Consider the following 15341-nt stretch of genomic DNA (forward strand, 5'->3'; position numbering starts at 1 on the left):
CGGCTGCCCCACTTCCCCTGCGCCTTCCCTCCGGGGGAGTGGGGAAGCCGGCTGCACCATGCAGGGAGAGCCCCATGGGCTCCTGGCCAGCCCCTCCTCTCCTCCTCACCCAAGCTCCCCCTCCCCCACTCCCAGCCGGAGCTCCTGCCCTGGGCCTAACAAGTGGCCCATTGTGCCCCTAGGAGCCGGCAGGCACGGGCAGCCTGCAGGCGGGTGCCTGGCGTGGCCTGTTTCCTGGGTCCTTGAGCTAGTACCCAGCTGGTCCGGACCCCCTCCCACAGCTGGCCCCTCCTCCCCTATCCCAGGGTCGAGCCAAGAGGGCATGGGCAGCCTAGCCTAGTAGGGCTTTCCCTTCCTTCCTCCTTCCCCACAGAGGACACGCAGAGGAGCAGCTGGCTTGCCCGGAGTCCTCCGACCTTGACCCAAGCATGCAGGGCCCACCCCGCAGCCTCCCCGCTGGGCTCAGCCTGGACGACTTCATCCCTGGCCACCTCCAGTCCCACATAGGGTCTTCCTCCCGGGGGACACGGGTGAGTGAGTCAGTAGGGAGGAGGGTGTCCTGTGGGCCCGGAGTTGGTTGGGACGCTAGCAGATCAGGTGGGGGCAGGAGGGAAAGGGATGGAGGGAGGGCTGAAGAGAGCTCTGGGGGGCCTCGCTGGTTTCCCACAAAATCGTCAGGCAGGCCTGGGACTATCACCGAGGGGTGTGGGCTGTGCCTAGTAGCCATCCCTCCCTCCCGCCCTGCTGGGCCCTGAGCTGCCGCTCCCGGCCCCTCCCCGCAGGTGCCCGTGATCCGGAATGGTGGCTCCAACACCCTTAATTTCCAGTTCCACGACCCCGCGCCCAGGACTGTGTGCAATGGGGGCTACACACCAAGACGAGATGCTTCCCAGCACCCGGGTAGGTCTGCTCAGGAACCTCATGCCGGAGATGGAGGGTCAGGGCCCTGCCATCTGGCACTGCCCTGTGTCAAGCGGGAGGGGCAGCAGCTGGAGATGGGGTTCTCAAGGCCATGAGGAGGTTCCTCAGAGGCCTCTGGGCTCACTACGAGCCCCTCCCTGCGGAGCCTGCTGACTCTGCAAGAGACACCCGCTTGGGGAGAGCAGGCTGATGCATCCCTTCCCCTGCCCTCCAGCCTGGTGCCAGGGAAAGGAAGCGTGCAGGAGCCCTGGGCGCCGGAGGACCTCCCACAGGGACTGGGGATGGAAAGGTGGAGGTGATGTGGGTATCTGTTGGCTTGGGAAGGGGTGGAGACTGTCCCATTCAGGCCCAACAGGCTGCCCAGCAGGAGGTTAGAGAGGCAGTTCTAGATCCCAGTCCAGAGGTCCTGGGAACTCCTGGGTGCAGGCCAGCCCTGAACATGTCTCTCCTAAAGTGACATCCTTTATCGAGCATTCCCCTAAGACAGGTGCTGTGTAAAGGAATTTATTCATTTAACAATTATCCAGCCTGGGCAACATAGCAAGACCCTGTCTCTATCAGCCTGGATGACACAGCAAGACCCTGTCACTTAAAACACACACACACTGAGAGATCGAGGTGGGTGGATCACCTGAGGTCAGGAGTTCGAGACCAGCCTGGCCAACATGGTGAAACCCCGTCTCTAATAAAAATACAAAAATTAGCTGGGTGTGGTGGCGGGTGCCTGAAATCCCAGCTACTTGGGAGGTTGAGGCAGGAGAATCGCTTGAACCTGGGAGGTGGAGGTTGCAGTGAGCTGAGATTGTGCCACTGCACTCCAGCCTGGGCAACAAGAGCAAAACTCTGTCTCAAAACAAAAACAAAAACAAAACAAAACAAAACCAAAAAAAACACCCACACAATTATGGAACACCCAGAGTGTGCTGGATACTGTAAAAACACTTTACGAGGCTCACCTCGTTTAACCCCTCGATATCCTGACAAAGTAGGGGTGATGATGACTGACAGCTTCCCAGTAAGAAACCCCATTCGCAGAGATGTTCAGCCATAGAGGCTGAGCTGCAATTCACACCCTTGTACATCTGGCCTCAAAGCCCTTATTCTGCTGCCCTAGCTACTTAGAGGCTAACACTTATGGGTAAGTTGAGGACTCAGTCACAACCATGTCTGGGGAATGGGTTTCTGACCTTCACTGAGAGCCTCTCGACTGTGTGCCAGGCACTGTGCTGGGTACAGTCACACACGCTAGATGTCACTGAATCCTTGTCACAGTGACCCTTGTTTTACAGAAGTGGAAACTGAGACACTGAGAAGGTGACTGATGTACCCCAGGCCATGGCAGCCAATAGGTGGTAGAGCTGGGGTCTGAATTCAAGTCTGTCCCCTCCAAGCCCAGCATCTTTACTGCCACACCCCAGCTGGGATGTCCCCTGCATTCTCTACAAGTAATGATTTCCAGACCTTATTCTGAAAGCACTTAGGATAGTCCCAGGAAAGAAGGATGGGGGTAGGGCCAGGCACAGCATTCTCAAGATCAAATCCATTTAAATTCACTTAAACAAACAGAGGCCCGTGGTGCTCTGAGTCATCCACTCAAACAAACAAGGCGATGTTGAAACTTTGAACCCACAGAGATCCATGCTCTGAGGAGCTAAGGGACACACAGGTTCAGGTGGAGACCCCTGCCTTTCACTAATGCTCTCCTGCACGCACCCAACAGACCCTGCGTGGTATCAGACCTGGCCAGGCCCCGGGAGCAAGCCCTCTGCAAGCACAAAGGTCCCTGCCTCCCAGCACACCCAGAACTGGTCAGCCACGTGGACCAAGGACAGCAAGCGTCGGGACAAGCGCTGGGTCAAGTACGAGGGAATCGGGCCCGTGGATGAGAGCGGCATGCCCATTGCCCCCCGATCTGTGAGTCCAGGGCTGGGGGCCACGGAGAGATGGGGCCCAGGGATCTACAGGGAACTCCACTTCTGTGCATTAAAGTGGGGTGGGGCGATAAAGGCCGCACCCAAACCATCCCAGATTAAGCAGGGGTTCAACCGTGGTGGGGTTCAGGGGCTGTAAACCTCATAAAGCTGCAGACACCCTCGTGTGCCTGCGTTGCTCAAGTGGTTTGTGCGGGGTACAGATCTAGAACTCCCATCAGGGTCTCAAAGGTAGAGAACCCCTGCTGTAAGGGCCGGGGCTGCAGGGGACCCTCTCTTAGTTTCATATCCCCAGGGCCTGTCATGACGCTCATGAAATGGTTGCTGAATGAATGACTGACTGGCCAAATGAGTGAGTGAGTCTTGTGTGAGAAGGTCTCTCACTGTGGCAAGCGTGGAAGGATCCGGGGGTCCAGTTAGGACTGGGGATACCCTGCCCTTTTCCATCCACCTTCGTGTCTTGAGCCAGCTCCATTTTCTCATCTGGAAATTGGAGCTGGTAACATTCCCTTCCTGTTTTGAGGCTGTTTTGAGGCTTGGATGAAGCAGGTGATGTGAAACACGCATCTCACTCCTACATTATTGCTGTCATTTTTGGCCCAGGTGCAGTGACTCACGCCTGTAATCCCAGCACTTTGGGAGGTCAAGGCGGGAGGATTGCTTGAAACCAAGAGTTCCAGACCAGCCTGGGCAACATAGTGAGACCCTGTCTCTATAAAAAATAAATAAATAAAATTAGCTAGGCAAGGTGGTGCACGACTGTAGTTCCAGCTACTCAGGAGGCTGAGGCAGGACGATTGCTTGAGCCCAGGAATTGGAGGCTGCAGTGAGCTATGATCATGCCACTGCACTCCAGCCTGTGTGACACAGTGAGACCCTGTCTCCCCCCAAAAGAAAAATGTTCTTTGTAGAAACACTAGACATAAAGAAAAGCAAAGAGAAAAAATGTAAATTGCCCCAAATCTCATAACATCATTATTGCACACACTTCGATGGAGATCTTGTCATATATCTTACTTATATAGGACGTGTTACATGAAGCTATTGTTATTAAAGAGATCGCAAGAGAAGCATTTCCCAGCCCACCTATGGGGGGTTCAGGGATGGCCAGAGAAGGGACTCACTAGGGAAAAATTTTTGTGGCTTGATATTGGGAGGGTGAATAAGCAGGGAGGACTGACTTTGCATTTTCTGATCCCAGAGTGTTGACAGACCCAGAGACTGGTACCGGAGAATGTTCCAGCAGATTCACCGGAAAATGCCAGGTAAGATACCCTTCCAGGGCCCTCTCCCTGCCGAAGTGGATTCTGGCCCCTGGGGCTTGGAGAGACAGGGAAAGAAAAGGGGACTTAGCTGCTCAAGGGGTTCTTCTCCACCTTCTCCCAGGCTCTAATGAGTAGTCCTGAAAATAGGCTGTCCCCTCCCTGTACTCGGGGCCAGCAGCGGTCTCTAGAGCATCCCCAAGAAGGACATTGACCAGCCACTGTCCCCCAGTGTCGTCTAAGGGGACTGAGAAGCCATTCCTTTCCTGAAGTCCCTCTCTGATTTCCCTGCCAGGCTGGAATGCCACTGTTAGCGGTCATTCCCTTACTGGAGGCATTGCTTTCTTCCACAACTCAAAATGCAGCCAACCCTGGGGGTGCCTATGAGCTGGCTCCGAGGTCACCCATCCATTCAGTGAGTCCTTGACCATCTATTCAGCATGTACCACGTGCTGAGCACTATTCTAGGTGCCAAAGATCAAAGGAAGTCACACAATAAACAGACACACCTTTGACATGACAGATGGTGGAAAGGGCTAGGGAAAAATAAAGCCAGACTAGGAGAGTGCCCCATGCAGGGAGGCTGCTACTTCACCCAGGAGGGGCCAGGAAGGTCATTTGTAAGCGGTGTTTGATCAGACCATGGAGGGAGTGAAGGAGTTGGCCTGGCAGAGCTGGGGAAGCATTCCAGCAAAGGGAGCTCCGAAGACCCAGAGGTAGAAGCATGTTCTGGACGGGCAAGGAGAGCCTGGCCTGGAGCGAGGAGCATGTGGTGGGAGATGGAGTCAGAGAGGTGGTGGTGTCAGGGTACGTGGGGCCTTGTGGGCCATTATAAGGACTTCAGCTTTTACGGTGCAAATAAGGAGGAGCCACTGAGCGGAAGAGTGCCATGCTCTGACAAGTAATGGCTGAAAAGATTGTGCCTGGCTGTGGGGTGGGAAAGGAATGGTGGAACCAGTTCCCTTGCCTGGTAAGGGCTAGGGAGAAAAGGCCACCTTTACAACTTTGCTTCAATCCAGGGGAGAGATAATCGTGTGTTAGACCAGGGCGGTAGCAGTGGCCCTGGTGGGACAGGATGAGACTCTGAATACACTGCAGTCACTGGAATTTGCTGATGGATTGGACGTGGCTTGGAAGAGAGAGTCAAGGATGGTTTTAAACTTCAGCAAGTTGAAGATTGGAGTTGCCATTTGTCAAAACAGAGAAGACTGTAGGAGTAGCATTCACAGGCCGGGCGCGGTGGCTCATGCCTGTAATCCTAGCACTTTGGGAGGCCAAGGTGGGTGGATTGCCTGAGCTTAGGAGTTCGAGACCAGCCTGGGCAACATGGTGAAACCCCATCTCTACTAAAAAATACAAAAAATTAGCTGGGTGTGGCGGCATGCACCTGTAATCCCAGCTACTCGGGAAGCTGAGGCAGGAGAATTGCTTGAACCTGGGAGGCGGAGGTTGCAGTGAGCTGAGACCATTCCACTGCACTTCAGCCTGGGCAATAGAGCAAGACTCTGTCTCTAAAAAAAAAAAGAAAAGAAAAGAAAAAGAAAAGAGGTGTTCAGTTTTAGACACATGTTCCCTCTGAGTGAAGAGGTTGAGTAAGCAGATGAATATCCAAGTCTGTAGTTCACGGGATAAGGTCTAAAACTGCAGATGGAAATACCCGGGACTCATTCAAAAGAGATTTTGGGACCAGCCTGGCCAACATGGCGAAACCGTGTCTCTATCAAAAATACCAAAATTAGTTGGGCATGGTGGTGTGCACCTGTAATCCTAGCTACTCCAGAGGCTAAGGCAGGAGAATTGCTTGAACCTGGGAGGCAGAGGTTGCAGTGAGCTGAGATCACCCCACTGCACTCCAGCCTGGGTGACTCAGTCTCAAAAAAAAAAAAAAAAAAAAAAAAGAGAGAGATTTTGATTTAAAGTTTCCCCAGTAATTCTAGTGGGGAAACTTTAAACTTTTAACTAGCAGCCAAGATTGTGAAACATGGGAATAGATGGCGTTTTAAAAGCCTTAAGACTAGCTGGGTGTGGTGGCACACACCTGCAGTCTCAGCTATTTGGCAGGCTGAGGAGTTCAATTCAATTCCTGGGAGCCCAGGAATTCAAGTCCAGCTTGGGCAACATAGCATGATCCCGTCTCTGAAAAACAACAATCCATAAGACTAGACAAGATCACCTAGGGAGACAGAGAGACAAACAGACCCCAGGACTGAGCCCCCACGCACCTGGATGCTTAGAAGTTTGAGAGATGAGGCGGAACCAAAAAGGCAACTGAGAAGGTAGAGCCAGGGAGGTAGGAGGAAAACGGAGAGATCTCCCTGGGGCCGAGTGGAAAGGGAATTCCAAAAGAAAAATGTGACCAGTGGTGACAAATGCAGCTGATGGGTTGAGTAAGATGAAGACTTAGAATTGACCGTCAGATTTGGCAACGTGGAGGTCACCAGCATCCTTGATAAGAGTGAGTGGTTGGGCAGTGGTGAGCAAAAGCCTATTTAGGGAGACGGGGAGTAGGGGGATTGGAGATGGTGTGGTCTTTATGGTCACTGGTTACAGTTTACTATGGGGGAAAGCAGACAAATCCAGGAGTCAGAGGAGGGTGTGGAGTCCAGTGAGGGGTGATGTGGCTGGCGTTTAGGCAGGTGCCGTTGCAGCGCATGAGTGTGTGTGTGTGTGTGTGTGTGCGCGCGCGCGTGCACGCCCGCGCGCCGTGGGGAGCAGTGGGTCAGTAGCTCTTTCCAGGAAGCCCCAGAAATTCCCAGGCACCTTGAGGAGCTAGGAGTGGGTCTGCGCAAATGAGAAAGGAAAGCGTTTGGAAGAGGGTGCAAGTCGAGTTTCCCCAGCCTGAGTGGTGAGGGCAAGTCCACAAAGGTCAGGAGAGGGTGTGTGTGGGAACAGGGAGGGAGGAGCAGGAGGGCTTGGGCAAGGCGGCTGCCTGCTTGGCTCGCTTAGGCCCCAAGCCTGCCAGAGGCATTTCAAGCCCTCCAGAGAGCTGCCCTCCTAATTCCTTCCCTCCCTTGGGACATTCTTCAGGCCCTGACTCAGCCCTCAGCCCCCTACTCTAGGGATGTTGGGAGCGGCTGAGGTTGCCTCCCAGGGCACCCTGCCCTTGCTTTCTGCCCCGTCCCATGACCTGGTCCCTTCTGCTCCTGCAGACCTGCAGCTGGACTGGACCTTCGAGGAGCCACCCAGAGGTGAGGGGCTGCGGGCCCACCTGCCTGCCATAGCCCTGCGCCTGCGTCCGCCCCTCCCTGGGGCTGGGACTTGCAGCCCCGCCTGGCTTTGGGGCTCGCCAGTTGGCTCAGTTCAACCTGAGAGGTTTTTATAGCTCATTTCCAGAGCACTTCAAATCCCCCGGTAGGTGGTAATTAACAGCCTCAGCTTGCACGGGGAACGCGCGCTCTGCCACTCCCTGGCCGGGATTTCTCTGGGCCTCCCTTTCCTCATCTATAAGATGAGATCATCACCTACTCGGAGTTGTTTTGAAGATGTAGTAAACGTCGTAAAGCTCTGGGGGCAATGCCCACGTTCAGTGTCCCTGAGCACCAACCACCCTGTCCCCACCATCCACCCAGGAGCAAGGGGGTGGTGCTGAAACTCTAAATAATCACCCAGGCACCCTCAGCCCCAGTCACGGCCTGTCTCCTCCCACCTTCAATGCTTTCCTCGTGTACCTCCTCTGCAGACCCCAGGCATCTAGGAGCCCAGCAAAGACCTGCCCACAGGCCCGGCCCGGCAGCATCTTCCAGTGGGTGAGCACAGTGGGGCGGGGCCGAGGGCTGCGGAGGGGCGCGGCCCGCGAGACACCATGGGACGGGCGCCCCCTCGTGACCACAGCCGGCACAGCCTCGGAGCCCAGCCAGGAGTGGGGTCTCACTTCCGTGTCCGTCTGGGCTCTGTCCCATCTCTGGGTCTCCACCACCCCCACAGACTCTCTTCCCTACAGGGTCAAAGGGGAAGGGTGGGCAGGAGTGGACCTGGCACCCGCTCCTGGCCAGGAACGCCTGTGATGCGTTTGTGGTCAGCAGCAGGAACTCTTTGCCCCAAAGATCCCACCGGTCTTGTGAGACCGGGAGTGGGGCGGCCAGGACAGCCGTGGACAGAACTGTTGAGGGGAACTTCGACCTGGCGCTGTCCACTTTGAAACCTGAGAGAAAACAAGGGATATGGAAGAACCCAAGTTCCCGCCTGATAGCACGGAGAGAGGAGCCCCTTGGAGGGATAAGGATGACATTCCTTTCCTCTGTGCAAACCACAGGCTCCGCCCGGCTGCTGGGGCCCCTGGCGGGGTCAGCACCACCGTGGGAATCAGGATCTTTGCTCTCAGAGTTAAATCCTTGAGTTTCTTATTCCCTTGCAGGGAAGGACTCGTCTCATTAGCATGGCTGAAACTGGCCCGTAGCTCTGGGCATCACCGATAAGGTTCAGAGGCAAAGGGCTCAAGATTTGGACGCTGAGTTCTGGGTTTAAGCCTGTGCACTGCCACTAGTCATGTGACTGTGGGTACCCCACTCAGTCTGAGCCTCTGTGTCCCCACTTTTAAGTGGTAATGCCCAGAGGGTTCAGTGTGATCATGTGTGTATCATGCATCATGTTTTGCACATAGCAAGCCTGCACAAACATTAGTAATATACAGGCTTAATTATGATTACAAGGCTGGGTGTGGTGGCTCACGCCTGTAATCCCAGCACTTTCGGAGGCTGAGGCGGGCGGATCACGAGGTCAGGAGATCGAGACCATCCTGGCTAACATGGTGAAACCCCGTCTCTACTAAAAACAATACAAAAAATTAGCCGGGCGCGGTGGCGGGTGCCTGTAGTCCCATCTACTCGGGAGGCTGAGGCAGGAGAATGGCGTGAACCCGGGAGGCGGAGCTTGCGGTGAGCCGAGATTGCGCCACTGCACTCCAGCCTGGGCGACAGAGCGAGACTCCGTCTCAAAAAAAAAAAAAAAATTATGATTACTGCTTCCTTAGGTTAGGAATGACATATTCCATTCTCACAGCCACTTTTATTATTACCAAAATCAGAATGGAGTCATTATTTCAGCCAACAAACCCCAACCCTTGGTCAGACATTGTATTATTTGATAAGCCCAATGCAGCGGTTCCTCTCGGTGGAAACTTTCAAACAGAGGCTGGAACATTCCATGTAAGCCAGCCAGCAAGGGGCCCTGGAGGGGAGCTAAGGCAGATGTGTCCATGCTGTACTGCAGTGGCTGGGGTGGTCTCACAGACAGAGTCACTGAATCCAGCACCCTCATGGAACTAGGCCCAGGGAGCAGAAATAACTTGGCCAGAGCTGCAGGGCAGGGCTGCCTCTGGCTTTCCTTGCCCGTGGGTGTACTATCACTCAGCCACTGCACCCAGAAAGACCAGCTTCTTCAAAGCTGCACAGACGCACATAGCCACAGTCATGGGGCCAGACCAAACACACATACAGGACACTTTAGCAAAAAGGCCCGCAGGAGAGGGTCGGGCCACACCTGGAGCAAATATATGTGTGAGGCCTTCTCCCGGGCACCTCACATATGTTCTCTCACCAAATCATTTCTATATTACAGGTTCTGAGCCTGAGGCTCTGAGGGATCAGTAACTTGTTTAAAGGTTACACATCCACTAAACAGTAGAGCTGGAATTTAAGCTTGGAGCTCACACACTTCCACAGTTTAACCTTGCTTCCAGAGTAACGGCAGGGCAGTCAGAGGCAGAGTAGACCCCACAGCAGGGACAAGGGCAGGGCGAGAGGGCTGTGTGCTGGCTTCTGCCTTAGTCTCCCTAAAAGGAAGCTGAAGAGATGTCCTTCCCTTTCTTTAGAAGAAGCTGGGACCACTCTGAAGAGTTACCTAGAAGTACCTTCAGCTACAGACCTGGAGCATTCTCCACTGTGCTGCAGCCCCCAAATCAGGTAGCCCACCCAGCATAGTCCCTGGTCAGCCCCAGCTGTATGCTGTATGGCCAAGACCCTGTGCCACGATGTCCTTTCAGCTTGAATCCCTTGGAGGACACCGTGGGCCAGGGGAAGGGCAGGGGCCTGCAAGCCTGCATTTTGAGCCTGGCCAGTGTCCCAGTAGCCCTCTTCACAAGCTGACACCCACCCACCTCCACGCAGGTGCTCAGACGCCGGGAAAAAGTAGACAATGTCTGGACGGAAGAGTCCTGGAACCAGTTTCTGCAGGAATTAGAGACTGGGCAGAGGGTGAGTGCTGGCTGGCTCTCGGAGTGTGCACGCACCCTCAGCTGATACATTTTGGAAAGTGAGTTCACCTGCTCTGACACACCCTTTCTACCCTTCAGCCCAAGAAACCGCTGGTGGACGACCCTGGTGAGAAACCCTCCCAGCCCATTGAGGTGAGTGCTGCAGGGTGCTGGGGACAGCAGCCTGATAAACCAGGGAGATTAGGGTTTTGGGGGCCCCAGTGACGATGGGCATAGGCCACGAACTAAGAGCTCTCTCTCCAGTCCCGCATGGTTTATTTCTGTAATGCCAGCACTCAGGACAGTGGCTGGCATACAGGAGGCGCTCAGTAAACATGTGTTAAATAAATATGTGTTGGCCAAAGCAGGAGCAGAAAAGGGAGTGGTCAGTGCGCACTGGGATTATCAGGAAATATTCTTGGAGGTGGAGCTGGACCCTTGAGAAGCTCCGAGGGCCTGATCCGGCGGAGACCCATAGCAGAGGCTGGCAGGAAGCAGCGTGGGGGTGGGGGCTCCGGTCCCTGGGGTGGCAGGGGAACCTGGATGGGCACAGTGAAGCCAGGCCTTGGAGGGCGGGAGAAGATGGGAGAGGAAATGGGGAGCCCCATTGGTGCTGGAACAGAGACATAACTTGGCAGAAACTGGTAGGACTGCAGAATCGCGGGATCAGGAAGCGCGTAGGCACTCCCGGGGCGTGCAGGGCAGGTGAGAGGCCGTGGCGGGGATGCCCTCTTGGCACCCTGGGCCACACCTCCTGGCAGGAGCCCGGCCCGTGCGCTGAGGCCTGCCCTTACGCCGGCCCGGTGCGCTGGCCTTGCTTTTCACAGTCGATCTTTGACCGCTGCCTCCCACCCCCACCGTGCGCTGCCCCTCACTGCCCAGCCTCTCCCCGCCCCCAGGTGCTGCTGGAGAGAGAGCTGGCCAAGCTGAGCGCCGAGCTGGACAAGGACCTGCGGGCAATTGAGACCCGACTGCCGTCCCCCAAGGTACCAGCCCCCAGGGTTCACCCGCGGGGCACACCGGCGACCGCAGGGTCGGGGCGAGCCGGGAGCCTCGGCGGCTGGGCTGGGCGGAGGACGGGCAGCCGAGGTCCGGCCTCCAGAGGCGCGCACCGGCCTCGGGCCCTCCTGGGCGCTGGCGGGCTCGCTCCTCCATAAATAAAATACAGGGCGTCGACTTTCGCAAGTGACCCCGAGGAGCCTTTCTAAGCGGACTCCACGTCAGCCCGACGACCGGGCGCCCGCCCCGTCCCGCCCCCGGGCCGCAGCCTCGGGGACCCCCGCCCCTTCCCCTAGTTCCCGCCCCGCTCCCGGCATCGGCCGCGCGGGCGCCTCTAGGACCCCGCGTCCCGCCCGCTCTCCTCCCCTCCCGAGCCGCGAGCTTTTCCGGAGGCGGCGGCCTCGGCTGCCGCTGGGTCCCGGGGTCGCGGGCCCTGATTGCGCCGTTTCCCCGCGCAGAGCTCCCCGGCGCCCCGACGGGCCCCGGAGCAGCGGCCCCCGGCCGGGTGAGTGGGAGACGCGGGAGGAGGAAGGGGGCTGTCCCAGGCCGGGCGGGAGGGAACGTGGCGCGGCCGGGCGGGGCGGACGGGGGCGATCGCGGGGCCCAGACGGGGGAGGAAGGAACCGCAGAGCCGTGTCCCGGAGGGACCGCAGCGCCACTCTCTGCGGGGCGCCGTTCCCGCGCCACCGAGGGCAGCTAACTCCGAGCAGAGGACGGGGGTCGCGGCCGCCGGGGGCGCAGCGCGGTTAGGGCGGCCCCGCCACGGCCCAGGCACTCCCGCTGGGCCCTGCCGGGCCTCACCCTTCCCGGCGCAGCGACTCGGGAAGTAGGACATTCTGTGGAGAGGCCAGGACCCGGGAGACTCCCTGGGAGGAGGTGGCAGGGATGGGGGCGATGGGGGTCAGAGCGGTCTAGGGGTGACCAGGGTGGGGTGCGGAGCCCCAGGCTGGAGGCTCAGTCTCTGTGCCCCGTGCAGCCCGGCCTCAGCCTGGAGCTCCAGCTCCCCACATGCACCTTACCTGGGTTCCGCCCGGTCCCTGAGCCCCCACAGAATGGCTGATGGAGGAAGCCCCTTCCTAGGTCGGAGGGACTTTGTCTACCCTTCCTCAACCCGAGGTAAGGACCCAGCCCTGCTCTCTTTCTCACGGAGATGCCCACCCACCAGGCATGTTGGTGCCCCAGGGGTGGCAGGTCACAGAGCCCCTTGCTTCTGCCAGTGCCTGCCCTAGGTGGGGGTGCAACCCCATCCGCCAGGTATGGCCTCCCCAAGCTGAGGTTGTGCTTCTCCACAGACCCTAGTGCCTCTAACGGAGGGGGCAGCCCAGCCAGGAGGGAAGAGAAGAAGGTAAGGAGGGGACCAGGTGTGGGGGACCTGGAGTGGTCCCAAGGCTGCCATCCTGGATCTGCCACCCGCCCAACTGAGATAGCCCACTCTGTCCTCTCCCCTGCCTAGAGGAAGGCCGCCAGGCTCAAGTTTGACTTCCAGGCGCAGTCCCCCAAGTAAGCGCCCTCCTCCCCCTCCCCTTCCACCCAAGGCAATCTCTGCCATCCCAGAGGGGGATGGGGAGGGGGACTGGGCTGCAGTGGGCATCCCCAAGGGGTGAGAGGACTGGAGTGTATTGGGCAGGGTCTGAAGGGAAGGAGGCTTGGGAAGGCTTCAGCTTACCCTGCGGTCCTCGTCCCCGCCTGCAGGGAGCTGACTCTGCAGAAGGGTGACATTGTCTACATCCACAAGGAGGTGGACAAGAACTGGCTGGAGGGAGAGCACCACGGCCGCCTGGGCATCTTCCCTGCTAATTATGTGGAGGTGAGCAGGAGAGACAAGAGCAAGTGGGGCTGGGCTGGGAGGGCGCAGGGGTTGGGAGAGACTTAGTGCAAACCTTGGGTTTCCTAAAGCAAAAAACTGTGAGGGGCTGGGGCGTGTCTCAGAACTGTCCTTGGCCCCCACAGGGCTTGGCCCAATGCTGTGCATGACCCCAGGAAATGTTTGCTAAATGAGGGTGGAGCCTAGCCCAGGGGAGGACCCAGCAGCCAGCTCCTCAACTATTCCTGTCCCAGACTTTCACCATTCAGATCCATCTTTCTTTTTTTTTTTTTTTTTTTTTTGAGACGGAGTCTTGGTTTGTCGCCCAGGCTGGAGTGCAGTGGCGCGATCTCGGCTCACTGCAAGCTCCACCTCCCGGGTTCACGCCATTCTCCTGCCTCAGCCTCCCGAGTAGCTGGGACTACAGGCGCCCACTACCACGCCCGGCTAATTTTTTGTATTTTTAGTAGAGACGGGGTTTCACCGTGTTAGCCAGGATGGTCTCGATCTCCTGACCTCGTGATCCGCCCGCCTCGGCCTCCCAAAGTGCTGGGATTACAGGCGTGAGCCACCGCGCCCGGCCCAGATCCATCTTTCTAAAGCTGTCTTTGGAAATCATCCTAATGGCAACTAGCAAGAGTGGGAAGTGTGCAACAGTTTATAAATCACATATACACGCATAACCTCTTTCAGGTGTATTACCGCCCTGGTTCCTCTCACTGCCCAGAGAGTGATAGATTATCTCTGTTTTACAGATGGGGATGCCAAGGTTCAGTGAAAAGTTATTAAGTAAAAGATCCAGAATCTGAATCCAGGTCTTTTGATTCCAGAGACAGGTTCTGGGCTTGACAGATAGAGGGCGATAGGTTATCTTTGCTATTTGTGACTTTTAAAATATGTCACATTATCCAAATTACTGGCATAAAGGTGTTCATTATAGGCTCTTACTATCCTTTTCATGTCATTAAAATATGTAGCGATGTCTTCTCTTTCTTTTTTTTTTTTTTGGAGAGACAGAGTCTTACTCTGCTATCCAGGCTGGAGTGCAGTGGCGGGATCTTGGTGCACTGCAACCTCCACCTCCCTGGTTCAAGCGATTCTCCTGCCCCGGCTTCCTAAGTAGCTGGGACTACAGGAATGCGCCACCACGCCCAGATAATTTTTGTAATTTTTTAGTAGAGACGAGGTTTCACTATATGTTGGCCTGGCTGGTCTCGAACTCCTGACCTCAGGTGATCCACCCACCTCAGCCTCCCAAAGTGCTGGGATTACAGGCGTGAGCCACTGTGCCCGGCTGATATGTTCTCTTTCATTCCTGATGTTGGCAATTTGCGTCTTCTCTTATTCTGGCTAGAGCTTTATTAATTTACTTGATCTTTGGATTTTATTATGTTTTTCTCTCGTTTTTGTTTTCGATTTCATTGATTTCTGCTTCTTTATTATTTGCTTATTGTTGCTTGCTTTTGGTTTAATTTGTTATTTTTCTAAGTTTCTTAGGATGAAAGTTTAGACTATTGATTTGAAACATTTTTCCCTACAATGCTGCTTTAACTGCATCTCACACATTTTGATTTTTCATCAACTCTGACTGTTTTCTCATCTCGTTTGTGACTTCCTCTTTGACCCATGGGTTGGGTTGTTGTTTAATTCAGGCTCTTGATTTGATAGGTATCATTAGGCCTCCCTTGCTTACACGATGATCCACTTGGTCCTGAAATTTCACAAAGTATATACAGTATTTCACTCCGCCAGTCGTTTCTATCTTTGTGTGAAATAGTTTATTGGCTGCTTGATTTTTATGGGCAGAGTGAAGCAAAGAGAACATGAGGATTCTGGGCTCCAGCTGGGGTAGATGGGGAGGAGGAACCAAGACACTGGAACCCAGGGACACCCGGTTCTCAGCAGTGAGAAAAGGGTGAATGCTCAGTTTTGGAACAGTTCCCCAAGTTCCCCTTGCTGCTTGGAACGCCTCATTTTCTTCTGTGGTCCAACTTAAACTCTCTAATCGGACTGGCTTCCATCTTTTCTCTTGGAGTTCTTCACTTCAGTAACGCCCACTCCATATATCCCTATGGAAAATTCTTCTTCCAGGGAGCCTTTCCAGACTCCTCCCCATCCTCCAGCTCCCTTTGGCTGTGCCCACCCGTGGCTGCCCCCAGGGCTTGTGTCTGGTGTTTATATCTTTTCTCTGCCTAGGGGTGGGCCCACCTTCTCTTTGCTGTCTCACAGGAACC

At 55.8% G+C, this 15341-nt stretch overlaps 1 protein-coding gene across 8 annotated transcripts in view; it reads left to right on the forward strand.

Annotated features, from left to right (window-relative positions):
• Positions 1-15341, forward strand: part of SORBS3 (sorbin and SH3 domain containing 3) — a 31537-nt gene that overhangs the window by 9790 nt on the left and 6406 nt on the right. For 3 of the 8 annotated variants that reach the window (XM_055348914.2, XM_019032414.4, XM_004046756.5), the window contains 15 exons: positions 374-530; positions 783-900; positions 2642-2835; positions 4054-4117; positions 7264-7302; positions 7794-7860; positions 9924-10014; positions 10219-10305; positions 10404-10457; positions 11204-11290; positions 11762-11808; positions 12280-12419; positions 12596-12648; positions 12757-12803; positions 12996-13110. In XM_055348914.2, coding sequence (XP_055204889.2) covers positions 374-530; positions 783-900; positions 2642-2835; positions 4054-4117; positions 7264-7302; positions 7794-7860; positions 9924-10014; positions 10219-10305; positions 10404-10457; positions 11204-11290; positions 11762-11808; positions 12280-12419; positions 12596-12648; positions 12757-12803; positions 12996-13110 — 1360 coding nt within the window. Of the gene's footprint in view, positions 1-373; positions 531-782; positions 901-2641; positions 2836-4053; positions 4118-7263; positions 7303-7793; positions 7861-9923; positions 10015-10218; positions 10306-10403; positions 10458-10992; positions 11010-11203; positions 11291-11761; positions 11809-11880; positions 12130-12279; positions 12420-12595; positions 12649-12756; positions 12804-12995; positions 13111-15341 lie in introns of those variants that run through there. The other 5 variants (XM_019032416.4, XM_019032417.4, XM_063709127.1 and 2 more) reach the window with 4 other exon arrangements.

Source organism: Gorilla gorilla, chromosome 7 (assembly GCF_029281585.2).
Source record: "Gorilla gorilla gorilla isolate KB3781 chromosome 7, NHGRI_mGorGor1-v2.1_pri, whole genome shotgun sequence".
NCBI lineage: Eukaryota > Metazoa > Chordata > Mammalia > Primates > Hominidae > Gorilla > Gorilla gorilla.